The sequence below is a fragment of the Oenanthe melanoleuca genome, chromosome 4A, assembly GCF_029582105.1.
Source record: "Oenanthe melanoleuca isolate GR-GAL-2019-014 chromosome 4A, OMel1.0, whole genome shotgun sequence".
Taxonomy (NCBI): domain Eukaryota; kingdom Metazoa; phylum Chordata; class Aves; order Passeriformes; family Muscicapidae; genus Oenanthe; species Oenanthe melanoleuca.
The window spans coordinates 3,564,276-3,591,692 of record NC_079338.1 but is presented as its reverse complement, the minus strand read 5'-3'; the positions used below and the strand labels follow the sequence as shown (position 1 = coordinate 3,591,692).

The 27,417-nt window shown below is 54.0% G+C and overlaps 1 protein-coding gene across 1 annotated transcript; it reads right to left on the bottom strand.

Annotated features, from left to right (window-relative positions):
• Positions 1-18: 18 nt before the first annotated feature.
• Positions 19-27,061, bottom strand: FRMPD3 (FERM and PDZ domain containing 3). The gene is made up of 10 exons (XM_056491413.1): positions 26,954-27,061; positions 26,349-26,480; positions 25,760-25,879; positions 25,497-25,633; positions 24,594-24,717; positions 23,909-23,998; positions 22,373-22,552; positions 11,769-11,913; positions 6,737-7,552; positions 19-5,938 (listed from the first exon to the last, which is right to left on the bottom strand). Exons 1-10 carry the CDS (start codon positions 27,056-27,058, stop codon positions 3,081-3,083), a joined length of 4,707 nt encoding a protein of 1,568 aa, XP_056347388.1. The 5' UTR covers positions 27,059-27,061; the 3' UTR covers positions 19-3,080.
• Between the last annotated feature and the right edge of the window lie 356 nt (positions 27,062-27,417).

Genomic DNA, 27,417 nt, shown 5'->3' with positions numbered 1-27,417 from the left:
AAATGCTAGTTTGGATATTAAGATTAATATATTTAATCTTTCTTGTTTGTAAAACAAGACATAAATTTGTGTATAGATATAACTTATATATTTTTTCATTTATATATACTATATACAGACAATAAAAAAATTTTCCTCTGTATTAGACTGAGAGATTTATGGAGGAATGATATAGGCATAATGGGGAGCTTTGAAGAAACTCAGTTTCATACCAGGTAATTCCCAGGGAAAAGGAAAACACATCTCCCTGTCAGCCTTCAGCACTGTAACAGGCCTTGCCCACCATGGACTGAAGTCCCAGTTGGCTCTTCAGCTGGATATTTGCTACATGGTTCTTGAAATCAGGAGGCTGTCCCCACAGCAGGATCCTCCATGCCTTGCTGACAGCCACAGCCCCAGTCCAGGAGAGCCATGGGCCAGGGGAGGTTATTGCACTCCAAAGATGCTCATGTTAAAAGCACATTTGTGCATTTCCATAGCTCCTATGGAAGAACAAGACATTTTGAATGTGCATATTTATCAAAAATAACAGAGATGGGAAGCGACTGCTCGCACGGAGATCCCTGATCATCCCCAGGGCCAGGGCGAGCTGGCTGGGCTGGACAACTGCCCAAAGCTGTGACCTCTGCCCAGAGGGGGTGATGGGACAGGCACCGGGAGCAGGGTGTGAGGGCAATGCAATGTGTGACCTTGCATTTCTCTCCTTGCTCTGTTTTGGACAGTAGGGAAACACCAGTTAAGGCTGTCTCAGTGATTATGTCTATTACCAGACTGGGAGGAGGAGAGGGGAGCCTTGGGGTGGGAAGGAACACAACTAGGAACCATTTTACCATTCACCTAGAAGTGAAAACAAAAACGCCAAAACAATCAAAAAAACCTAACTCCAAGTAAATAACCACCTCACAGAACTAAATAATGCTTCTTATGGCAATCAGGTGAAGACAGAAAAAGAACCTCAACACCCTGGCAAGGAGGACAGCCCCTGCCTGGCTCACAGTCAAAGCTGATCTGGGGCTCCTCTCTGATGGTCACAGTGAAAAGAAGCAGGAGAGGGTTTGGGCTGAGCCTTGGGGGCATGAACCTGACCTCTGGAGAATGGTGTGACAGTGGTCTCCCCTCAGCTGCTAGCCCACCTTCTGGCTTGCAGTGGTCAAAGATCAATCAATCTGGGCTCCCTGCAGGATCTCTAGCATGGATTCAACCATCCAGAAGAGGAACACCGAAATGTTCTGGTTGGAAAAGATCTCTAAGATTATTGAGTCCAACCATTCCACCACTAAATCATGTCCCCAAATGCCACAACTTAATGTCTTTTAAACACCTCCAGGGATGGTGACTCCACCACTTCCCTAGGCAGCCTGTTCCAGAACCTGACTACCATCAGTGAAGAAATCTTTCTCACATCCAATCTAAACCTCCCCCAGCCTTTTCCTCTCATCCTGTCACTTGCTACCTGGGGGAAGAGACCGATCCCCACCTGGCTGCTGCCTCCTGTCAGGAGCTGTGCAGAGCCAGAAGGTGCCCCCTGAGCCTCCTTTTCTCCAGGCTGAGCTCCCCCAGCTCCCTCAGCTGCTCCCCATCTGCCTTGTGCTCCAGACCCTTCCCAGCTCTGTTCCCTTCTCTGGACATGCTCCAGCCCCTCAGCCTCTTTCTTGTTGTGAGGGGCCCAGAGCTGGACACAGGATTTGAGGAGTGGCCTCACCAGTGCCCAGTCAGGGGGATGTCACTGTCCTGGTCCTGCTGTCACTCCATGGGTGGGACAGGCCAGGTGCCAGTGTCCTCTTGCCTACCTGGGCACACCTGGCTCATGTTCAGCTGCTGTTCACCAGCACCCCCAGGGCCTTTCCCTCCAGGCACTTTCCAGCCCCTCTGCCCCAGCCTGGAGCTGCAGGGGTTGTTGTGACCCCAGGGCAGGACCTGGCTGACCCTCACACAATGTCCAGATCCCTCTGCAGAGCCTTCCTGCCCTCAAGCAGACAACACTCCCACCCAAACTGGTGTCATCTGCAGACTGACTGAGGGTGTCCTCAAAAGATACTAAACAGAACAGGCCCCAGCACTGAGCCCTGGGGAACACCACTGGATTTAACTCCATTCCCCTCCACTCTCTGGGGCCCCTCCATCCATCCATTTCTCCAGGAGGGTGCTGAGGAACACAGTGTCAAAGGCTTTACTAAAATCCAGGCAGACATCATGCACAGCCTTTCCTCCACCCACAGTGACCCTGCCATAGAAGGAGAGCAGGCTGGTGAAGCAGCACCTGCCTGTCCCCTGTGCTGGCTGGGCCTGATCCCCTTGTCCTGGATGTGCCATGTGGTGGCAGATCCTCTGCTCCATGACCTTCTCAAAACTGACAGGGCTGTAGCTCCCTGGGTCCTCCCCACCTGCAGGCATGCAGCCCTTGCCTTTGGCACTCAGGACTGGAGTGCCCAGGACTAGAGCACTGGGGCCTAAGCTGTGAGAGTAGAGCCCAGCAGGGTGCCCTAGCTCTACCCCAGGATTATGGCAACCTGCCCATGCCAGGACTACTTCCCAAGCCCTAGCACACCAGCAGGGACTTGCACCCCAGAGATCCCTTCTGCTGCTAATTATGTTGTGTTTGTGGCCAGGAAGATCCTGGAGGCAGAAGCTTTGTTTACGTGGCAAGATACTGGTTTGGCTCCAGACTGCCCAAGTGGAGCCAGCAGATCCCAGCTCAGCTCCTGATAACTCACTGGCCCACCACAAACTGGGACAAAGGTCTTTGCAGAGAAGCCCAGAACCCCATGGAACCAAACTGGTGAGGAGATGGGGTGCCTGTCCCTCCCAAGTACTGTCACCAACCAGCCAGCATGGGAGAACAAGCAGAGAAGCTGCTTGAGCCCCACTGACCAGCTGAAATGGCACAGATTGTGGCAGGGCACGGATTCACCCTTCCAAGCCATCAGCAACACAGCCATCCGCTCTGCAGAGATCAGAGAGTGTCCTGGCTATGGCAAACCCCGGTGAGCTGGGCCTGCAGACACGGCATCCTCACCAGACCTGGGAGATTTGAGGGCACGGCCTGGCACACACCGGCCTGTCGGTCTCCACAGCTGGCTTTACTTGTTGATCAGCGTCTTTAGGGAGCGTGTGAGGGTGCTGACCACCGTGGCCACCGTGGCTGACTGGCGGGCGAGCTGCTCCACGGCCTGCTGGTGGCTCAGCGTTCTGGCCGTGGACTCCTCGGCCGCCTTCAGGAGGAAGGTGTAGTTCCTCACCACCTCCTCCACCTTGGCCAGCAGCTCCTGGCGCTGGGACTCGGAGCGCACGACGTACACCAGCCTCACGAAGGTCTCGATGAGGCTGCTCAGCACCTGGAAGCTGCTCGTGATGGCCGAGAGCATGTGGCTGGGGCTCTTGTCGACGGCGGCCACGCGGCGGCACGACGCCCGCAGCTCCTTGAACTTGAGGGCCAGCTCCTGCTTGTACTCAGCCAGCTGGGAGACGTAGGGTTTGCAGTCCCGCACCTCAGGGCTCAGCACGCACTGCCGCAGGATGGTCAGCAGCTCGTTGGTGTCCAGCTGCACCTGCAGGAACCCGTTGGGAAAGCTGTAGGCGTGGCCTCGAAGGGTGTTGATCTTTGCCAAGCTCCCCTCAAAACTGGAGGTCCTTAAATCTATTTCCTGGGTCTGGCTCTCGTTGGGACTGCTGCAGGCTGTTGCGTCTAGGACCTGAAGAGTCCTGCTCATGACTGGGACCATCTGATTGTCCAGCTTCATTCCCGGGAGTATCTGCATGGGGATGGAGTAGGACAGCTCATCCTTCTCGCTCCCATCGTCTGCACCATCGCATTTCCTGTAGTAGAAGCAGTACCGGATGGAGCAGCACTTCTCATCCTCCATGTCTTCATCCCGCAGCTCAGCAGGACTTGGATACATCTCCTCCTGGACAGAGAACACTGCTGGGCCCTTCTGGTTCTTTTTGTCCTGTGCTATCTGGACGTAGGAGGGGTCAGACACGCCAGAGGCTTCCTGGATTTTGCTCTTCAGAACGGGACAGAGGATGCTGGGCTCAGGCTCTTTCTGGGGGCCTTTCTGCTTGGCTGTGTAGATGTTCTGGTAGACATCAGAGGACAAGGATGTCCTATCAGTCTTATCTATTTCACTGACACTGTAGCGACGCAGGAGCTTCCTGTACTGGGGTGCCCCCATGCACTCCCCTCGGGAGGTGCATGTTGCCAAACAGGACATGTCATTCTCTGGATCTGACCGGTTGTCTCTGGACTCTAAACTTGTGGATCGGATCCGTTTGCCTTTGGAAGGGCTGCTCATGCTTGTCAGCCTAATGGCTTCTACCTGCTTCTGGTCATCTGCAGCTTTATCCCTGCCTCGCCTCTCCAGCTCTGGGACCACCAGCTGGTTGGGGGGTGGCCTCATTCCCCTGCAAATCCGCTTGCAGTCACAGCTACGCCTCTGCTCCCTGGACATCCCTGGCACTTTCTGCACAGGACTGCTCCTCAGCTGGCAGCTGCAGCGCCCAGGGGCAGGTGGGTGCAGATACTCCTGTGGTGGGAGGTCACCTTTGCTCTTTGGCTTGAGCAGCTCTTCAAGGAATTCCAGCTCATACTGCTTCACCTTCTGCAGCTGGGCCTGCCGCTCGTCCGTCTCCTTCTTCAGCCGCGTGGGAAATGTTGCAGAGAACAGGTTCCTAAGCCTGAAGGGAGCTTTGGGGGCTTTGGGTTTAGCTGGGACATCAGCATCTTGTTGGGTTACCTCCAGGACTTTTTCTACTTTTTTGGAAGGCACAGTGCTAATCTGCAGGCTCTCGGATCTGGGCATCAGCTGGATTGGCCCTTTGGCTTCCTCACTGGTGCTCCTGAAAGTGCTACCAGGCGATGGAGAGTGCACGTTGCTGCTCTCAGCTTTTAAGATTTTGGCTGAGCTATCCTGTTGTATTTTCTGTCCTTGGTTTGAAGGAGCTGTGTGTTTCTGCAAGACGAGGCTTGTGGCTTCCCCACCTGCCTTCTGACCTGTCTCTCCGCCTGCAGCTTTTCCTGAAGCATCTCTGCTCACTTTTTGCTGGTAGCTTTTAGAGGCAAAAGTCTTACTGGACATCATTTCCTCACCTGCTGAGGCAAGGTGGAAAGCTTCAGCCTGACTGCCAGGAGCCTCCTTAGGACTTGGAGAAACTTCACAGTGCTGCTGCGGAGAGAGCTGCTGCTGCTGCTGACAGTTGCAGAATGTCTCTGCAGTTTGTGGACCTCCTTTAAGTGTCAAAGACTTGCTGCTGGCTGGTGCACAGCTGCTGGTACCGTTCATGTTCTGGTCTTCTTTTAAGGCTGATACCACTTGGGGAGCTGAGGCTTTTGCATTTGCCACCTGCTGCAGAGCAGCTGAAACCATGGCTGGAGTTACACTGCTTTTGTGATCCAGGAGGAGCTTGGAGCTCGGCTGCACCTCTTTGGACATCTTCTCTTGTACATCCTGTGCCTGCTCCCTGCTCGGGGCTGCTGTGGCATGCAGAGATACCTCAAAGGCAGCTTTTGTGTGACCTTTGCACTCAGAGCTTGGCACTGAAGCCCCCTTGCTCTGCTCACTAAGCTGGGGGGTCAGCCCTGGCTGGGCAGCCGAGGTGCAGCCCCGCTCCCCGTGCTGCTGCTCCTGCTTGCTCTTGCAGTTGGTAAGGCTGGGACTTTGGGCAGAGAAGGCTGGCTTCAGTGAAGGGCTCGGGTCCTGGCGGCTCAGGGGGTAGGGGGAGGTGAGGACAGCCTGGGCAGCACAGCTCTGGATTCGGAAAGGCAAGTCCTTCCTGGCCAGGAGGTTTTCTTTGTTGATGTGCTGGGTGAGGAAGTAGGCTGCGTTCTGATGCTGCTTCATAGCAGAGACCATCTCCGAGACATCGGTCAGCTCTGAGGAGTTCGTTTCGTGGCCAGAGTCCAAGGATGACTCAGGAGTGATGGCAGCCAGGACAATAAGACCTGAGGAGGGACACAAAGAAAACCCCACAACAACCCTCACACCACAGTGCTGTGTGGAGGAGAGGGAAACTCCTTTCAGCAGGAGGCTCCCAGGAATGCAGGGCACATTGGAGAAACTTCTGTGACTTCTCACAACTAAGAGATAAGGCTTCTAAGGGAGATGACTTGTCAGCATTGAGCTGGCTTGATAGCTCCATTCAGCAAGAGCTTCTGGCCCAGGAAAACATCCTGTGAAGCTTTCCATTGTTGGTGGTAGGAGAGCTATAGGGATGTGTTTGGCACAAGAAGGAACATTGGGCAACAGGTACTCTGCTATAGTGAGCAGGGCAACCAAGGTGGGAAGAGGGACAAAGGACTGTGCTGCCAGCAGGCTGATCCCAGAGTCACCCATCTGGCAGCAGGTTTGCCTTGTGAAGGGCTCACACACTGCAGAACCTGGGTGGGAACCTGCAAAGACTGATGGCCAAAGGCTCCAGCTGAGTGGGGTTACAGTGGGGAGGAACTCATGCTCACAGTACTGGTTTGTTAGTGACTCGCCCCAGCACCGTGGCACCTGGCAAATATGGGATAACCCAGAGACTCCTTCAGCCACTGCCAGGGAGAGGAGTCCCACCTCAGCTTCTTAGAAATCTTCTGAGCAGCAACTTGGCTGCTCCTGCTACAGCCTGCTGCCACAACTCAGCTTTTACTAGAAGCTGCTTCACAGTCACTTATAGGATGGGAGGAGACCACAGGGAGGGATGTACAGTAGGAAAGAAAGGCTATGGGGAAAAAAGGGAGTCACAGCCACTAAAATACCTGCTGTCTGCTGTGGTGGGGGGTGTGGACAATCCTCCGAAGCAGCCAGGGCTTCCAGCGCCTGCAGGGTGGACACCAGGGCATCGTCCAGCTCCTGGGCGTGGTCGCGGACGGTGCGCGGCTGCACGCTGTCGATGAGCGTGACCGGGATCTCGTCGTACAGGAGCCCGCAGAGCTGCCGGCCCTGCTCCTGGCTCTGCGCCGCCCGGCGCTTCGGGTCGTCCTCGTCCGAGCTGTTGTCTCGGAAGCCGGGAGGGGGGGCGGCGATGGCGGGCAGCAGCGACGTCGTCTCGTCCTCTTCCTCGTCGTTCCCGGGCGGGGGAAGCGACATCAAGTCCACCATGTTGTCACGGGTGCCAGGCTTGCCCGCCGTGCCCGAGGCCAGCCTGCTCTTGATCCTGGCCTGGCAGGACTGGCAGTAGGAGTGGGAGGCGTCGCTGCGCAGGTGGGTGTCTATGGTGTGCGCCCTGGCCCTGCTGCCGTGCCCGTCCTGCTCCAGGCCGGCCGGGTCGTACTCCTTAGCTGCCCCGTTGTAGCCTTGGCCAGAGCTTTTGGAAGTGGGGTCAGATTTGGTCCTGGGACGAGTTTCCTCAAAAAAAATCAGGTTTTCATTGATATCCGTCCCGCTCTCTTTTTCCTTCCTCTGCTCTCGCATGTGCAGGTAGCAGAAGCGGATGAGCTCCGAGTCCGAAGCCCTGGTGGCAGAAGCCCCGGCTGCTCCGGGGACAGTGGCAGAGCCACCCACCAGCCCATTCTCCTTCTTTCCCACGTGCCCTGCTGTGGCAGGCCGCTGGAAGTTGTGTGAGTTGATGTAATCTAAACCAAAACCACAACAGGCACATTAGCAGCAGCACCAGGATGAAGGGAGAACAGCGTGGGGCAGCTCCTGCTCACCCTGGAGAAGCAGCTGTGTGCTCTCTGCCCTCCAGCCCTCAGCACTGCACTGGGACACCCACATTCCCTGCAGCACAGCCAGGCTACCTGGCTGGTGCTTTGGAAAACCTGCTGGCCTGTCTGCCAGGAACCAGGATAGAAGAAATGTCCTGCACCACAGAAGGAGTTGGAAGGGACAGTTAAAGGGGATCTGGTCCAATTCCCCTGCAATAAGCAGGGACACCTTCAACTAGATCAGGTTGCTTAGAGCCATGTCCAACATTCAAGGAAACCTTGAATGTTTCCAGGGATGGGAACCTGTGCCTACACCTCACCACCTCATTATAAAACCCTTGCTTGCTCCTTGTATCTAATCTGAATCTACTCTCTTTCAATTTAAACCACTGCCCCTTGTCCTGTAGCTACTATTAAAGCCATATTAAAAAGCCTCCCTGGAGCCTTCTCAAGACTAAAACCTCCAACTCTCTCACCTAGGAGATGTGTTCTCTTCCTCTGCTCCAACAGGTCCATGTCCTTCCTGTGCTGGGGACCCCAGAGCTGGAGGCAGCACTGCAGCTGGGTCTGACCAGAGTGGAGCAGAGGGGCAGAATCCCCTCCCTCCTCTGCTGCCCACAGGGCTTTTGCTGCAGCCCAGGACACACTTGGCTCTCTGGGCTGTGAGTGCACATGGGTGGGTCATGTCCAGCCTCTCCTCCCCCACATCCCCAAGTCATTCTCTGTAGGGCTGCTCTCCATTTGTTCATCCCTGATCCTGGATCAATAGTGGGATTGCCCTGCCCCAGGTGCAGCACCTTGTACTTGGCCTTGTTGAACCTCATGGGATTCTCATGGGCAACTGCTCAAGCTTGTCCAGGTCCCTGTGGATGTCACTCTGTCCCTCAGGCATTTCAACTGAACAACTCAGCTGGTGTCCTCTGCAAACTTGCTGAGGGTGCTCTCAATCTACTGTGTCCTTGATGAAGACATGGAACTCCTGCTCCCAGTACAGGTCCCTGATCTTGATCCTTCTGCTGGGGCAGAGCTGAGCCCAGAGGAGAGCTGGTCAGCCCAGAGCAGGGAAACACAGGGATGTGGGTGCTGCATCACTGATATCCAGCTGTATCCAGAGGGCAGCAGGAGCAACCTGGCTGCTCCAAGGACCTCCAGCCTCAGCCTGCTACAGCTCAGTGTTATATGGCAAGAAGGAATTGTTGCCATTTTTGGGTAATGTTGGCCACACCAAGCAGTGTTCACTAGGGGAGTATTATTGCCTTTTGGGGACACATCCACTGTAGTTTGGCTGTGTTCAAGTGACAGACACCACCCATCCCCTTGTCCCTCACTGCCCATGATCCATGTGTTATTTCTACCTGGCTGACAGCTCTCGGATCAGGCTGGCTATAACAGAGCCCCTTGCTCTTGCTGTTAAATATCTCTCAGTGACAGCCTCCCCTTGTTCCCCTGTGCAGGGAAAGTGGCTGAAATACTGCTTGAATTTCTGGCCAGTGGTGCATCCCTCAGGAGGGGCATCTGCCTGCATTGCAGGTTGGATTGTGCAGCTGTGCTGAGAGCGCCTGCCGGGGGATGCAGGTTCTGCCTTACCAAGGATAAATTAAATCAAACAAATCCTAATTAAATTCATTAGCTCAACAAATTGGACAATTTGTCTCCCCAAACACATGTTTGTATTATACTGTTCATCACCTGCAATGCTAAAATCCCAATATAAACAAAATCCCTTTAATGCCTGGCCATGGCAGAGCTCAGAAATGACAGCTGTGTGAGGGAGCACAGGGCTGTCAGTGCTGGGGATGTGTGGGCTGTAGCAGGGTGGCAGAGGTTTGCTGGCTGCCCATGCCAAGCCAAAGCCTGCTGCTGAATGGAGCCAAAACCCTACAATCCAAAATCCAGCTGCTGCATGCTCAGGGAGGAGAAAACTTCCTGACAAGGAGTTGAGAGAGCAACTAAGGGCAGAGAGCTGCTTAGCTGCTGATATCTGATGGTGAGAGGGGGGAGAAGGAGGGACAGGGAGGTGAATCACCTGTGTAGCTCCAGCATGGCACAATGGAGGGCAAGGCTCTGGCATATGGCTCTGCAGGGAGATGCAGAGAGATGGATCTAAGTGACAACATTCGGACAGCGTGCGCATTTCTAAAAATGTCTGCTGTTCAGCAGGAGGCTCTAATGGGCCTCAGGGAAGATGGATGTGCTCCTCTTCTAGGTAAAAGCATGGGCTAAGGCTTGATTTTATATTTAAGATTCTGGCACAGTCTGCCTGCAGCTTGGGAAGTCTGGGCTAACTTAATTCATCCCAGTGGGGCTTTCTCCTGCAAGGATGTGCTAATGATCAGCAGTCGCTGCTCCCTGTGATCCTCCCAGCTCTGACAGCTCAGCCTGCAGCCCTGTGGAGACCAGAACTGTCAGCAGACTGTTTCCCCAACACTCTCTAAATTCACTCCTTCTCAAGGACTGGGCTGAGTGCACTGGGTCTGCAAGGAAACTGCTCCACTCCACTGGTCACAGAGGTTTTCACTGCACCCAGGAGGGCAGACCAGGCCATCCAGCGAGGGGCTGGCACAGATCCATCGCTGTCCTTCCCACACTGTGACTCCCTCTCACACTCACACTGCCCCTGAAGAGTTACATTGGTTCCTTGACACTGTCAAGAACAGAGCAAGATCTGCAACCCTTTCTGGTGGAGGATTGGACCATGACCCAGGAAAAAATTCTGGCTATTGTCACAGTAGCTAGAGTGTGGAAAAACACCACTTGCACATGCTGAGACATCCCCTAAGAGGGCAGGAACCATGGGTGCTGCCAGCCTCCTTCCAAACCCTTGGGTGTGGGATGCTCTGCACTTCTCTGAGTCCCCACGTGTCCCTGTAGCCCAGGTTAGGGTGGCATAAACCAGGGAAGGACCACTCTGGTGACACTAAAACCAGTTCAGTTGCAAACACCCTCTGCTCACAACAAATTGTGATTAAATGCATTAAACACAATTTCCATAGGGCAACCAAGGCAGAGCACAGTGACAGCTGTCAGTCAGAGGCATAGGGGAAGAAAGGAAAAAAAGCTGCTTATACTTACACCAAAATCACCTGCCAGGCCTTTTCTGGATTCACTGAGGTTGCTGCAGGTGTTTTCCTGATCCCTCTTGTGAGTGTGTCTTCCCACATGTGCCAAATCCACGTTCAGGTGCCTTCCTCAAAGGCACCAAGTGCTTTCCCAAGAAACCGGTGAGCTCTCTGCACTCCTCCCACCTCCCCAAGCCAGGCCCATCTTGAGAAGGGAGTTTTGACACTGGCAGCTGAGCTGAGGACTTGTCTCAGCTCTCTGGAGCTGCAGTGTCACCTGGGAGGTCTGGGAGTGACCTTCCACAGGCAGCTGGGTTGGTATTTTGCCCATCTCTTCTCACTGAACCCGTATTTTATATTTCCCTATACAAAATTTATTGGATGAGAACACCTGTATGGAACAGCAGCATGTATGGTTGGTTCTTGTTTGAAATCACTCTTGAGAATCATTGCTCTTTTCAGAGGGTGACTCACACCTGTAATCCATCCTCAAGGGACAGCACTGGTGCCTGTTGGAATGGAAGCTCCTGCTGTGTCCAGAACCTCCAGGGAGCCTCCTGCTCCCTGAAGAGCTGGGACAGCAAAGTTGCCTTCCTGGTTTAAGAAATCAGCAGAGCAGGGCTACCTGTGAGGCTCAGACCCCCAGGCTGGAGGCAGCAGGAATGCAGTGCCTTGAGCTCACACACTCAGGTGGGTCTCCAGAGCAGGATGCCAGCCAGGGAATGTGTGCTGCACCCCTGCAGCAGTGCACAGCTGTTCTGTGAGGGCCCAGCATGGGGCTGGCAGCTTTGCAGGTCAAACAGCAGCTCCTGGAGCTGCTCCAGGAGCTGCCATGACCATTCCTGGTGAGTGTTTAGGGCCTGAGCTGATACCACAAGTCATTTTGGCTGACCCAAAATGAGGACCTGTCTCCCTGCTCCTTGCTCTCTGGTTAAAGAGGGAGCCTGCTGGTTCTCAAGGTGAATGGGAGGAGAGGGGAGATGCCAGAGAAAGCCTTCAGCTTCCTCATGCTGCAGAGTGCAGAGCAGAGGGAGGGAGGGAAGCTGGGGAAGGGGCTGGCACAGAAAGCAGAGGCTGAAACGTACCTGCCTTGATAATCTGAGGAGGGGGTGGCTGGCTGGGGGCCCTGGACAGGATCATCTTCTTGGAGTCCACCAGGAGACGGCAGTAGCCCGCGATGAGGCAGGCAAAGTTGGTGGCTTCAGGCCACTCCATCAGCAGCACCAGCGGCTGGAAGGAAGAGAGCAAAGTGCAGGAGGGCTCAGCTGATGGGGCAGAGCTCCACAGAGCTGTGCTGGGGCTGCACTGGTGGAACTGGAGAGCTGCTGGTGCTCCCAGCACTGCCACATGAAAACCCAGCCAGGTGCACAGGCTTGCTCAGCTCACCCAGCAAATGGCTGTGCTCAGAAAAGTGTCTGGATGCAGCTGTGATTCCTGCTTGCTGACTGCCCCAGGATAAGGGACACACAACAATGTCCTTCTGATCCTTGGTCTCCATGTCAGTGCTCTGAGCCCACCTGCAAGCACCTGTTCAACCATCAGGCCCCTGGGAGGAGTACAGGGAGTTTGAGAGGTCTCCAGCTGCCAGAACCCCTCTTTCATTGCAGGCACCGTGTCTCCCTCCCATAAATTAAAATATCTGCTTCCAGCACGATGCCAAAGGGGCCAAACCCCATTACAGGTTCCCCCAGCTACCATTCTGAGACTGTGGATCTTATTTAAACCTAACCCTTTGGAAAATTAAATTTGTGCTTAGGAGCAGATGGCGCCTTCCCTTTTAGGAGAGCATTTATTTGCATGCTAAAAAAGATCTTCGCTTTAAAGAGAGATAAAACTCAGACATGATCTGTGTGACACACATAACCTCACAGCACAATCTAGCAGCAGACAGTGCAACTCCCAGTTCCCAGACTGTCCCAAGGAGAAGATTAGCTGACCCAGGGAAGCTGCTGGGGTGGGATTCACTCTGACCCAGCCAGTGAGGTCCTGTGCACTGCTGGGCAGAGCAGACTGTGTCAGCACAGCTCACTTGAGAGGTCCATGCTCCATCTGAGCCCCCAGCACTGCTCAAGACAGACCCATGAGATGGAATAAACTGACAAGTGCCTTCAATAGTTATGGCAAAGGCAGCTCCTGCCCTCACCTCCCCCTTGCACAAAGCACCTCTACCTAAAGGACATTTGTTCCCAGTACAGGGGATGTCTGAGCCAACTGGGGATGCTGAACTGCTGCTGTCTCAGGCTGCCTGTCCTGCCACACTCAGCCTCTTGCACACTGAGAGCCCTCCAGGACTCAGAAGAATTAATTTACCACATTCAGGGAACATCAAGGCTGTTTTAAAAAACACTTAAGCCTACACAGTGTGAAAAGCATTAAAGCTATTTTGGTTTTCTTCTTTTATAACCACAAGAGGTTCCTGGTACCCACTGGCCAGTTTTTTGCTCTGCTTAATATTTGATGCTGTAAGCCACCAAACCAATTCTGGCAAAGGAAGACCCATCTTAGGCCAGAGTGTCATGCTCTGGACCACAAAGTGCAACAAACTTGGGTGTGAAGCCATCAGCCCTGGGCAGAGCTGCATGTGATCCCCAAGCCATGCCATCCCCTGGCAGGGGCAGATCTCTCCCAGGGCCAGGGTAAAGAAGTTCCCTCTTTGGCTGCTGTGCAGGAAGATAAAGGAAAAGAAGTAACTTGATGTGGAAGAGAAGTAGCCTGACAAGTGAATATCCTCTGCTGAGAAGCTCTGCCCCTGCCTGCTTGACAAGGCTCTTTCTGAATCCTGGAAAATAAACCTGAGATGACACAGATCAAAGGGGAAGTATCAAACCAGAGAGAGAGAGGAGTGAAGAGATTCTCAACTTAGCTCAAAGGAGGCAGGCATGCAGTGGTGAGGGGGGTGACACCTCTTAGCCCAGCTCCACTCTTGACATAAGTGATGAAAGGAAACCATGTGTTCTGTGTATGAAGCATCCTTAAAACAAGTGGCTTCTTCACAGGGCTAAGCCCTCCTGGGTTTTTCCAGCCATCTGTTGAATGAGGACACATTTGTGCATTTTCCTTGCTCTGTTCTGCAGGGTTTGGAGTGCCAGCAGCAAGGGAGGGAGGCAATGGCTGATAAACACCTACTGCCAGGAGTTTAAACTAAAGAGGCCAAGGTGGGCTGAGAATCCCCTTCCAAAAGGCAAACCAGGGGATAGTTTCCACCATGTGTGAATCCCAGCAAGGTAGAGTGGCACAGGGCTGTGAACCTTCACTGCCTCCCTGTCAGAGCTCACCTGCAGCCCCCAGGGCAGCATCTCTGAGACCCTCTTCCATCTCTGCTCAGCTACCTCTGCCTCAGGATGCTCCCACCCACCCAGAGATGGACTGCAGGTTCTTGCTGGCAGGAGGCAGCCCCTGGATCAGTCCTCTTGAAGGGTGAAGTACTGAGATACAACAACCCTGAATCATATTTCTGGACTACAAATGCAACACCAGGGTCCTGTGAGCTCCCAATCAAGTCTCCAAGCAAGTCCAGCCTACAGACTGGCCTGCAGCAATAAATGCATGGCATGCTGGGGTTAACTGTGGCACTCTGCTCTGAACAGGAGGAATCTTAAACCTGATTAACATTACAGCTTAGAAGAGATTACTCTGATATACTAACAGAGAAGCTGTGTGAGCATTCTCCAATTATCAAGCATTTAAATGTTGTTATTAGGGATTAAATCACTTCAGGTGCAGCTCGGAGCCATCCACCCCTGCTGTGGATGTGTGATCTCCCCCTGGCCTGGGGAGTGCCACGGGTCTGTGTCCTGATCATGGATTATGAGCTGTTTACAGCAACACTGACTGTGAGCAAAGCTGCTGCAGTCAGCCTGTGCATCTCCCTTGGCCTTGGTGGCTTCTCTGCTGCTCACTAACAGAGTTCTGGCACAGGATCTGAGCCTTTCCCACATGGGGTTACAAGACTCAGTCTGTCTCTTCCACTCCACTGGGTAGTTTTGCTGAGATTGCAGCAGCTCAGCTGCCTTTGAGATGCCTACCCTGCTGCCACATCCCCCTGAAATCTCAAAGTGATTTATGGAGTGAAGAGGCAAAGAAGCACCATGATTGCTGCAGCCCTGTTCCACTGGGAAACGATTCCACAGAGGAGATATTGGGGTGGCAGCTAATGGAGGGGTTATTTTTAGGCACTGGCAACCTTGGTCACCCTGCTCCATGTGGGCAAGGCAAACGAGATCATGTGGAGACAGCCAGGCACGGGCAAGCTGAGCAAATATTGACTTTGTGAACAGGTGCACAGAACATTTCCAACTCGTGTGCTGAGGGTTTTAGGTGGCCCATTCAGGGCAGCTTTGTGGGGAGCTGCTCTAAATCAGAACAACTCTGAAGAACTGCAGTCTGTGCTTTGGGTTTCCTTGTGACACCCACAGCTTCTGGCACATGGGATTCACCTCCTTTCCCTTAGAAACACCCTGCAGGAGGCAGTGAGGGCTGGTGCCTGAGGTCAGGACTGGCCTGTGCCCATGGGGCTGGTGCTTATTGTGACATCCCTGTGTATCTCCCTGCAGTTCTTTCAACTCACTGCTCAATCTCAACCAAACCCAACAAAAAGGCAGAACCTGGAAGAGCAAGAATCTAAGTTTTCTAAACCCAGTGGTGGGCTAGGGCAGAGACTTCTGTGAGCTGCTGGAAGGCAGGGAGGGATGCAGCAGGGGCAGAAGCAGTGCTGTTCCTCTGGCTGTGGCCACAAGGTGCAGAACCCTCTTTCCCAGCTGCTAGTCAGGAGATGATGTTGAGCACTGATGGGGAACAAGTTATCAACCTGGATAACCCCTGGCTGCCCTCCCACCACGCACCTCTGGCCTGTCTCATGCCCACCAGCCCATCCTCTTCCTCATTCTCACAGCACATCCTTGCTGCTACAGCTCCTCAGGGCTCTGCTTCCTTGGGAAATGCCTGTGTTTTGTTAGGACAGCAACAGCTTTAAGATGAAAACTCTAAGTTCTATGCAGAAGCAAACTTACTGGAATAACCCCACTGCTCTAAAAACTGGCCAAACATCAGGTTCCCAGTGGGATGCCCAGGTAAAGGTTCATCTCTGACCTGTAATGTGCCAACATGGAAAGAAGCAAATGTTCACAAGGATGCTCTTGCTACATCTAAATGTGTAATACCAGTCTGAAACTATTGATGGTTTGATCTTTCACTCATAATGGTTTCCTAGATTTTCTAGGTCTCATGAGGAAAGGACACCTTTTCATTCAAAGTCTCCTGCTTGGCAACCAATCTCTCTGTGAAGTAAAACAAAATACATTTATACTGGATAGGAGAAATGACTTTTGCATTAGCTTACTAATGATAAAGTGATTTTTCTATTATGCCCTGCTTTTAAATAAGATCTCAGTGTCCTTCTGGAGGTTACTTTCTTGCTCAAAGGTCTGTAGGAAATTTTCTGGCCAGGGTTATGCTAGATGATTTTAACAGTCCTCATACTGAAATTAATTTATGACCCAATCTATTCATACTATAACCTCTAAGATTATATGCATTTCCTTTTAATCTCCCCCCTTTATCATGCACTTTGGGTCTCACTCTAATTCCTTTAATGCAGAAAGATGGGAGATGAATTTACATAATTTATGTTCCTTGGTTTACTTGAGGTGCACTGCCAAGTTTTTATTTAATAATACAGGTACCTGGGCCTAGTGAGGCAGCAGTCAATTTTTCACTTCTACATTGACCTTTCCTTCTTTCCTCTTAAGCAGTATTAACTCAGCTCTATCAGTATCAGGTTGCTTGTGACTAGGACCACTATTTCCCACTTGTTGATCAATAAGGGCACTGCCTTGGTTAGACCTGCAGGTCTCCCCTTCCTTAGAGGGCTGCATTTTTTGGTTGGGTTTGGGACTTTTTTGGGGGTTTTTTTGTGTTGTTTGTTTGTTCTTTTTTTTTTTTTTTTTTTTTCTTATGAACAAATCAAATTTGGCTTTGCAGGCTTGGAAACTCATTCTCTCCACATGTTGTCTGCCTCTCTTGTTTCTGGCTGGCTCCTGTCCTGGCTGCCTGCAGGCAGTGCTCTGGGTGGTGCTGGAGCTGGGAAGTGCTTCGTTTTGCATCCCAGTGCTTTGCTTTACATCCCATTCCTTTGCTTTACATCCCATTCCTTTGCTTTACATCCCATTCCTTTGCTTCCCATCCCATTCCTCTGCTTCCCATCCCATTCCTTTGCTTCACATCCCATTCCTCTGCTTCCCATCCCATTCCTTTGCTTCACATCCCATTCCTTTGCTTCCCATCCCATTCCTTTACTTTGCATCCCATTCCCAGCAGGGATCTGTGTCTGCCCCTCCCACCCAGGCTGAGCCAAAGGAAATCTCAATCCCTCTCCCTCTCCCACGAGATGACAGCGTTTCAGAATGGTTTAATGCAAATGAAGATTAATTCAGTGTAAGGAACCAGAGCCTTGGGCCCATTGTCACTCCCAAGCCTCTCTCTTCCTGTAGGAGGAACCTCAGGGGCAGTGTGGAGGAATGTCAGCCTCGCCTGCCCTGTGACTTTGATGGGGCTCCCCACTGTGCTCAGGCTGGAGTTTGGCAAATACACATCAGGCATGGCCTCAGCAGCACAGCACATCCTGCCCCAGCTCAGGGAGCACAGCCAGGCTTGGGGCTGGCTCCAGCAGGGAAGCTCAGGGGTCACCATCCCATCACCTGTCAGAGGAAGGGGCTCTTGGATCCTTCCAGGGGAGAGGACAGGGCTGAGCCCCAGCTGTGCACATGTTCCTTTTTTCCATGGCAGGCTGGAAGCACGCCCTGGAACACCAACACCAGTACCCAGATTCCAGGCACAGCAGTGGCCAGGGACCTTTCTGAATTAATTTTTCCTTTGTTTTCCTCTCTCAAGTCTTGATCTCAGCTTAAGCACTGGCTGGCTGCAGGCCCTGCTGGGAGAGCAAAGGCAATTACCCCCCAAGCCTTTGATTGAATTGAGCCTGGCCAGCAGCCAGGGCTGCAGGCTCCTGCCCCAGAGCAGGACAGGGACAGGGACAGGGACAGGGACAGGGCTCCTGCCCCAAAATCCAGCACAGGGCAGGGACAGGGACAGGGCTCCTGCCCTAAAACTGAGCACAGGGACAGGGCTTCTGCCCCAGAGCCCAGCACAGCACAGGGACAAGGCACAGCCTGGGACAGCTCCTCTGCTCAGCTGCAGGTGCTTGGCCAGGCTCAGCTGCTCCAGCTGTCCCCCAAGCAGCTTTCATTCACATTCAGAGTGCTTCAGCAGCCTTTTTCCCAATGTCAAGACTGTTAATAACAAAAAGCCCAGCGGTGTGCAGCTGTGTAAATCAGAAAGGAGAAATGCTCCATTGGAAAAGCCATTTTCAGTAAGAATAAACCCTCAGCTCCTGTGGGAGCTGTGGAGCTGCACAGCCAGGGGAGCCTGGAGCTGGGCAGCTCCCCCCACACCTCCTGCTCTGGGGATCCTGGGGGAACCTGGGGGAGCAGCAGCCACCTCCCTGTGCCCCACCCAGGCTGCCAGGCTTGTCCAGGTGCCAGGCAGGAGATGCTGGCATTGTCCTTCCTGGGATACTGGGAGGTACAGGAGGACTTTGCAGTGCTGCACCAAGAGGGAGATGCATGCCTGAAGCTTGATTCTGAGCTGGCTCAAATGCTGGTCCCAGCAGGAGGGGGAAGCCCCTGGGAGATGCAGAGTCCCCTAACCTGGCAAGATGCACTTAATGCAAAAAGATCACAGGAGAAGCCTTGTGCCACCTTCCTGCCCCCAGCAAACATATGAGCTCCAGAATCAGTGCCCAAACATGAGGAAGAATGGAGAAGCAAGAGCCCCAGCAGAAAGGAGGCTTTGCCAGGTGAGAATGACCACTGGAACCTGCAAATGACCACCTGCAGCACTGCAGTGCAGCTGGGGATGTGCAGTCCTGTCCCCAGCCACAGGCTGGGAACTTCTCAGCACTGCCAAGCAAAACTGCTCACTCCCTCCCTGATTGTTGAGACAAAACCTGCTCCTGTCCTCCCTGCAGCTCTCACAGACCTTGCAAGGAACAAAAACCCTTGGAACCAGCAGCAGAAGCCTGGAGGTTTTTGTTCTTCTGTCTGTGCAGCTCCTCTCTGAGGGGTTCTGTCAGCATTTGCCCCCCTCTTGCCATAGTGGCAAAAAGCTAAAGAAGGCAAAGCAAGGTACCAGCCCTGGGTTTGTATCCCAAATGGGCTGTTTTAAACAGAAATTGAAGCCCAGGATGGAAAAGCTCCAAAACAAACCAATTAACTACCTCGTGAATAATTCATAAGACAAACAGTATTTCTTTTCCGTCAGAAATAAATGCAAATGGTTTATGATCTCCTCAAGCCTGTTTTTTACCTGAAAATCTCCCCCAGCTCCTTCCTGGCAAGTGAGTCTGGGCTGTGGTTGCAGGTCAGCAGCAGATAAGGATGCCTGGACTGTGCTGGCTGGTTTGGTCAGGGTGTTCAGACCTCCCAGCTGAAGGCTGCTCCATGACCTGACCCCTTCTTTAACCCATCATTTTAACTACACTGAGAAATTCAAGATGATCTTTCTGCACAAAACCCTAAACCATCATTGACCATCTGTGTTTCCACAGTAACTCAGTGAGCACCTCCTACAGATTCAGGCTGGGAGCTGCCCCAGCACCAGCATCCCATGACAGCAGCAGTGCCAGGCACCAGGGTGAAACAGCCCAGGGGGACATCCCCTCCTACACTGCCATCCATGGAGCTCTGACAGCCTCCCAAGGGTGACATGGATTTGACAGGTCCCCAGAGCAGTCAGGACACTACTTTGAGCCCTCTAATGGTTTGCAGCTTGCAGCAGAAATGGATTGATTTGCAACCCAGGGCTTTAGCCAGTGACACGTTCAGTGCAATAGAATAATTGTAGGGAGCAGATCAGCACTGTGAGGTAATGATCTTTTTGCCTGCTTTTCTTAGCCTGCCTCATCCATCGCTGTCCTGCGTAGGATTAGCATATGCCTCATTCTGGAGCAGACATTCTGCCTTTAAACCCAGCCCTTTGGATAATGGCTAAATGAAGACAGATAACAGCAGCCTCTGCCCTGGCATGGTGCTGTTGAGCCTGCTGAGATCCATAAATGGGCTGCTTGCTCCACTCCAGGCAGGCAGAGGGGCTTTTGGTGGCCAAAGGCAGCTGCCTGGAATTTCTCATGGAGATAAAGCCATCGTGCATGTGGACGTGCTCACAGGAAGTATGTGAGCTGGTATTCCAGTGAGCTGGCTTTTCTCCAGCCTTTGTGGGGCTGGATAGCAGGGTCACAGGAGAAACTCTGCTCCTGCAGCAGGAAAGTGCTGGTAGAGGTACAGAGTGGATTTCTGCAGCAGGAAAGGGCTGGTGGAGGTACAGGGTGGATTTCTGCAGCAGGAAAGGGCTGGTGGAGGTACAGAGTGGATTTCTGCAGCAGGAAAGGGCTGGTGGAGGTACAGGGTGGATTTCTGCAGCAGGCAAGGGCTGGTGGAGGTACAGAGTGGATTTCTGCAGCAGGAAAGGGCTGGTGGAGGTACAGGGTGGATTTCTGCAGCGGGGAATGGCTGTGGGGAGCAGCATAGCAGGATCTGCGTGGGAATTGCCACCTAATTCAGAGCAGATGGATGCCAGCATCACCTAAGCCTCCAGAGCATCTGTCCCTCCTGTGGCCAGTCTGTGCTGGGGGGGACAGTGCTCTCATCCACACCAGAGAGAGCACAGCAGCACCCCAGGAGGTCAGTGCCATGGAGCTAGGTGGCAATGGGGACAGCCATGCTCAGAGCACTCCCAGTGAGCCACAAAAGTAACAGGTCATGAACGGCCTGTCATCAATGCATTAATATGGTGATTTTATACACACAAATCCAAGGGGCGTGGGCAGCAGGAGGAACCAGCAGGGTTACTCCTGGTGCAGGCAATATCCCCTGGTTATTCCTGCTCTGTGAGGAGTAAATTGATGGATTCCTGCACAGCCCAGGCAGCTGGAGGGGCTGGGCAAGGAGGGCTTCCACTTGCCCAGGCTGCAGCAGGGGAGGGTGAGGGCTTTGAAGCGTCAGGACAGGCACAGCAGGACACCAAGGCTTTAACTGCACAACAACTGACCTCGGTGGGATGCAGAAGAGGGAATGTTAAAAATGTTACAGTTGACCAAATACCCGCTGAATTAGGAATGCAAAAAAAGGGCTTTGTCGATGAGGCTGTGGAGGGGAGAGCTGAAGCAGAGGGGATGAGGATTAACACAGCTCTGGTAGAGACTACTGGGGCTTTACTGCAGGTTAGCAGAGCTACTGGACCAGGCACAGCAGCAGCAGGAAAACAGACTTGGAGGAATTAATGAGCCAGGTGGGAGAAAGTGCTAAAATCCACCAGAACAGGAGGCAGCAGGAGAATCCTAAACAAATCCACCATGATTACAACTGTGAGACTGAAACAGTGCAAAGAAAGGACTGTAGACAGGGCTGAGCCTTTGAGACCTTGCAGGAGATGAAACAGAGACAAAGCAAAGCAGCTCAGCTTCATCAGTCTTGGGGGGAAAAGGGAGGAATGCAGGGGCAGGAAAGCTGACCCAAGCTCAGAGGCTTGTGCAGATACACCTGTGCAGCAGCACTTGGCCCCACTGTGCCACACAGCCTCTGCCAAGTACTGCTCCTGACTAATTAACTCCAAACTCAATTCTAACTCTTGAATTAGAGTCCTGTTGAATTCAGAGTGGGAGGAGAGGAGGAAATGAGGCTTGGCATTTATCTGATAGAACTCTGCCTCTCAGCTGTCCTTCCATGGGGCAGGGAGGCAGTGACACCAAGGATGCTCTGGAGACACAAACAGCTGTCTGCCTTTGAGTCTGTCAGGGACATGGCCCAGCTTGTTAGAAACCTGAGCAAAGGCCAAGGGAAGATCTCCTTCAGATCTTGTGGCTGCTGCACTGGGCACCAAAGAAGTAAATAAAGACCTTACTGTGCTGTTGACACTTTTCATGGAGGGTTTGGGACCCATGGCAGGACCTGACCACAGGGATTGACTATCAGAACCAGCACTGCACTACACAACCAGCAGGAGATGGGGATGATAACACAGGAGGGTCAGGAAGGAATGCCAAGGGGTGCTCTGGGGGCTGAAGGGGAGGATAAATGGGGGTAGCTACTGGGCTAGGGACACACAGTCATCTGTGATCATACTGAGCCTGGCACCTCCTTCCCATCACTGCCACATTATTCAACAATCCTGCCTGGCTTGACAAACCCCACAAGTGCTACTAATGCACAAAACCTCCCAGTCCCTTCCAGTAGCTGCACCCAGCCCAGGTATGGCTGTGCACTGCTCCTCTCCAGCCCTAAAAAGAGGTGAGGTGCTGTCCTGCCTCCAAAGGGTCCTGCTACCTTCCTGGCCTGTGTCCCCTCCCCTCCATCTGCCCCAGGGACCCTGCCTGAACCATTAGATGGGTGTTTGGGTCATGGCCAGAATGCCTCATGCCTGCCCTGTGGCCCTCAGCAGCAGTCCCTGCCTATGTGGCACAAGGAGTCAGAGCAACAGGGGAGATGCTGCAGACCCTGGTGTGAAAGGGGTTTTGGAGTCTCTAGGAATCCCCAAGCAGATTCTCCAGCACACAGCAGTGATGTGAATCCCCTCAAAGGCTGGCCCCAAATCCCCAGACTCATGGCCACCCCTCTGCCTCCACAGCACCCATGCCTACCTTGGCATCCAGGATGCTGGTCTCCACCCGGGCCACGCCCTGGTTCTCCCTGAACAGCTGGATCTTGCTGACCTTGCTGAACTCTGACAGCACCGTGGTGAGGTTGGTCTTCAGGTCAATGACGTGGCTGATGCCGTGCCGGGGTCCCACCAGCAGGGTGGTGGCTGGCTGCTTCTCATCCTGGGGCACATGGAGAGAGAGACACAGCCAGGGCTGAACAAACACATCCTGGGGTCCACAGGCTGCACCTGGCTCTCTCCATGTAGCCAAGCCTCAAGGCTGGCAGCTTGGTCAGGTCCAGGATGGCTTTTGCAGGGCAGCAGGTAAGGCTGCTGCATCAACCTGCCTCCCTGAGCCCCACTGCAGGGCTGGCAGTGGAGTGCAGGATGCCAAGGTTATTTAAAAGTAAAGCTCTGAACTGACTGTCCACGTGAAATATTCAGGCTCACTGGTGTCACTACACTAAAGTAAGTGTGTTACAAATCTGTCTGATCTGACATTGCCTACAAGAGAAGGAAGCAAGGGAGGGAGTGAATGTATTTCAGAAAAGAAGAAAGACCAAAGCCTCGACTGGAAATCGAGATGTTTCTTGCTCTGGTCTAAAAGGATGCTTCAAGCCAGGCATGGAGGGGAAGAGGAGCTGGGCAGACCATTGCAGAAGATAATAAGGGAATATTTTTTACCACTTCAACACATTTCAACACACAGGCTGGCTCAGAGGCATTGCTTTGGTGTCAGAGATAAAAAAAGAAAGCTGTCTATTCAGGCAGTGTCAGGAGCAGGCTCTGACTGCTCTGCCATGGCACCAACCAGGCACCACGAGGTTGTGCCTGCACTGATTTCTTGTAGACAGCCCTATGAGCTGTGAGGTGAGGGGCAGAGCAACCCAAAGGCTGCCAGAGATGGAACCCAGGAGGCAAAGCACAGGAAGTGCTGAGACCACAAGTAGGGGTGAAGAGAAGGGTGGCAGAGAGGTGACACCTACATGGGAACCTGTGGGTGGGAGTGGGGTGAGAGGGATGAAGGGTGAGCCAGGCAGTGGGGAGCCTTTGTGGGTCCTGTTTGGGCTGGTGGCTTTCCCCCTGCTGAGGTGGTTTGTGTGAGCAGTGGAGGTGAAGGATCACTGTGGCAGTGATCATGATGGGCACCTGTGAGAGGCAGCAGCCCAGCCAGGGCTGTGTGGGCAAGCAGGAAACACAGTGGCCTTTGCCAGGAGCTGCCCTCCTCCAGGATGGATGGCAGGATGTGCCAGGGCACGACTGAGCTACAAACACATGCCTGAAACTACTCCAACTTCACTGAGCAGGTTATCTCACTGCCCCACAGGCTGGCAAAAAGCAAAGCAGATCCTGACCCTGCAGACCTGACAATCCAACCTGATAGCAGAGGCTCCAAAAGCTTTTCTAGGTGGGCTTGTAGCTCAGCAGGTCAGAGCAAGAGACTGAGGAAGTGGTTTCTGTGATTTCCATGTGCCCCTGGCTCCCCCTAGCACACAGTCAGGAGCAGGCACCCCCCAGCCCAGCCTGGATTACCTACCAGTCCCACTGTGTTGAAGAGAACCCCAGCGAAGGTGGGCAGCTCGTTCAGGATCCTCAGGTACTGCAGCTTTGCCTGGGCTGTGGAGACCTGACAAAACATCACAGAGGGGATGAGCACAGGGGGAAGAGATGCAGGAGGCTGGGGCAGACCTGGGGCTCTCAGGCAGGGGTGCACAGCAAGCTGGCAGGTAGCTCTGCTGCTGGCAGAGAGTCTGAGCTGTGGTTTAGGGGAGTCTCCACTCCCCTGACACCCTGGGCAGCTGCTGGGAGCAACTCAGAGCAGGAAGGAGCCCCAGTGCTGGATGTATAACCCCCTGAGATGTACAGCCCTTCCTCCCTCCCTCCCTGGGGAGCTGTGAAGGCTGCAGGGACCAAGGGGTGGCTCAGGAGCAGCCTCCAGAGCTTTCCAAGCCCAGAAGCAGAGATAACAACGAGCTGATGTGTGCCACTCCAGCCAAGCTTCAGCTGATCTCACCCCTGATCCTCGCTGCACTCCCTGCAATCCACATCAGCTCTTGAAAGTGGATTCAGGAGTGAGAGTGTCCACCAGGCTGTCTGGGATTTATCTCCCATTCAGGGGATTTAATAATAAGAGTCCCAAGCAGCTGGGGACAGCAGGCTGGAGTGGAGGGCAGGCTGCCACCCCACCAGCCCTGAACTGGGCCTGTGTGGGCTGAGCTCACCTTGGTGCCACCAGGCTGGTGCTGGTGGGCTTTGAGCTGCTGCGAGAGGGATTTCCTGAGGCTCTTCTCTTTGATGAGCTGCAGGAGCGAGGGGGGCAGGAAGGGCTCCAGGCCCCACTCCTTCCTGTGGGGAGGGAAGCCTGCATGAGCTGCCAGGGTGGAGACACTGCCAGAAGGCAGAGAGGGACAGAAAACTGTCCCAGAGCATTCTCTTGCCATCAGAGGGTGCTGGAGCCACACCAGCATTTCCTTGGTGCCACAGCCAGAGCAGCAGCAGCCCCCAGTTTGGGTCCCCAAGGGGATGGGACCCCAGGCTGGTGACACAGCTACCAGCATCAGGCTGGGGAACAGCAGTGCCACACTCTGCAGCAGACCCCAGCTCCTACTCACCTAATGTAAGCTTAGGGGGATGCAAGCTCCAATTCCCAAACCTCTTTTGGGGTCCTCTCGGGGTGACCTCTCCCTCCTTCCTCCCTGTCCAGACTGGGCAAAGCCAGCCTGCACAGATGGGCTGGGTATGGGTTTAGGTCCCCCAGGAGCCACAGGAAGGCTGAGCCAGTGCTGCACAGCTTGGTGACAGGCTGAGACTGCACAGCCACAGAGCCTTCTCCTTGCCTTAGGTGCAGGTGGAAAATGAGCCCAGATTCCCATGGAAGTGATCCTGGGCTTACAGCAAATGTCCCCAGCCCTGGCTGCTGCATGCAGGTGGATGTCAGTGTGAGGGGGTCCTACACAGCCCCATGGTGGCATCAGGGGCTGGCTGTCACTGCTGCCAAGCCCCTGAGCCACCACCCAGCTCAGGGGGCTCTCAGAGCATCTCATGTTCCACACCCAAAATGTTGCTGTGACACAGGGAAACGACAACAAAGCAGGGCTGTGTGAAAGACAGGGAGGAGGACTCACTCCACATTCTTGAGGGAGACCTTCTGGCTGGGACGGGTGGCTGAGACAGTGATGTAGATGTGGAGGGCAGCCAGCCCCAGCAGCATCTCTGGCTTGGGGTCTGTGCCGAAGCGCTCTCTGATCACATCGTTGCGGCTCTGTGGAGGGAGAAAAGGTGTCCTGAGACAGCCCCAGAGACAAGGCACTGCCACCTGAGGGGTGCACCACAGGCCCAGCCTTGGCAGAGGTGTGGGCCACGAGCACCAGCAGCCCCCAGTCCCTACCTGGATGTACAGGTACTCAAAAGCTGCAGGGTCCCGGCGCAGCAGCTCCACTGGGTCCTTGGGGAAGAAGCTCACACGGAAGAGGCATCTCATGCCGTGGTAGTGTGTTCTTTGCACAACCTGTGGCAGCAGCAGAGGGGAGCAGTGAGCCCAGGAACCACTGGCTGCAGGGCACAAGATGCCCTGATATTTGATTTCTCTCCTCCATGCACCACCTTTATCCCAGCAACATCCCAGCCTTCCTTGGTGTGACAGCTTTGCCTGGTGCTGTAGGGTTTATACCACTCCGGCTGATGTTTGCTCCATGATCCCCATTTTGTCTCTGGTTCTGTGCAGTGCCAGCTCATTGGCTCTCCCAGCCAAGGATGCTCATGAGTGCTGTCTGCATCTGCCCAGGCTGGAGCACAGAGCAGCTCCATGGTGCTGTCAGTGTGGGATGGATACTGACTGTCTCCCTCTCTGGCCACTCTTTTCACCCCTGAGCCTGCAGGACCATGCCAGAGGCACAGCACAAGCCCTACACTGGGGGAAGAGGAGGCTCTCTGTGCCCAGTCCCTTATCTCAGCCATCCCAACACCCAGCAGCTTACATGGGCCAGTGGCTGCTTGTCCTGGAGCAGCAGGAAGCGGTGGCTCTGCTCTGAGCCGGAATACTCCAGGACCAGGGCAAAGTGCTCGATGTGTCTCAGCGACAGGCGGTCCTGCAGGGTCACCATCACGTCCTGCAAATGCCAGGGACAGGTTTGGGTGTAAGGCACTGGCACTTCCCCAGGGGGAAGTGGGACCTCACTGAGAGCCCACTTGTCCCTGGCAACTGGAGCTATGCCAGGATGAGGCTGAGGGTCCCCAGGATGGCACCTTGCAGGGGGAGGTGAGCAGCAGGCAGAGCACTAAGGGTGACACCGTGGTGCTGCTGAGGGAGATGGGCTCTGGCAGGGGGACTCCACCCAGGCTGGAGGGCAGGCTGACAGCAAGGAGAGAAGCAGGAGAGGCAGAGAGCCAGCAAACCCCCATCCCTGCCAGCTGCAAAGCTGCTGCCTGGGGAGGCAGACGGGCCATCCATCACGGCAGAGCAGCTCGCAGCCAGCCCAGAGCTGCTGCGGGGTTCGTGCATGGGAAGCAGGAGAGGAAAAATGGATTGGGCAGGTGGGAGGAGAGAGTGTCACAGTGCTGTGGGGAGAGCAGAGGGGCTCACCTTCACCGTGGTTCGGCCATCGAACGTGAAGGATTTGATCTGCCCGTTCTCCAGGAAAACCTTCAGCACGTTGGGAATGAGGAGAAGAGCTTCTTTCTTCAACATGTCCTGGCATGTGGGACCAGCAAGGGGGGAGGCAAGGAGGGTGGGGGGCACAGAGGGAGGGTGAGGAGAGAGAGAGTGTCAGTGATGGAGCGCTCGTGGCATCCTCTGCTGCTCTGGGCTTTTGTGCTAAGAGGCACATTTCCCCTGAAAACACAGCGTTCTGTTGAGCCATCAAGAAGCACAGAGCTGAGGCAATTCAGAGCTGCCTGACAGATTCACCTCCTCAGCTCCCAGCAGCTGCAGTGGGAACAGAGCATCTTGCTCTGCCCAGCACATCCCAGTGCCCATGCCTGGGCAGCTTGTCCTGCTCCCCAGCTGGTGTCCCAGAGGGGAGGCATGGCTGGTGTGGCTCAGAGCTG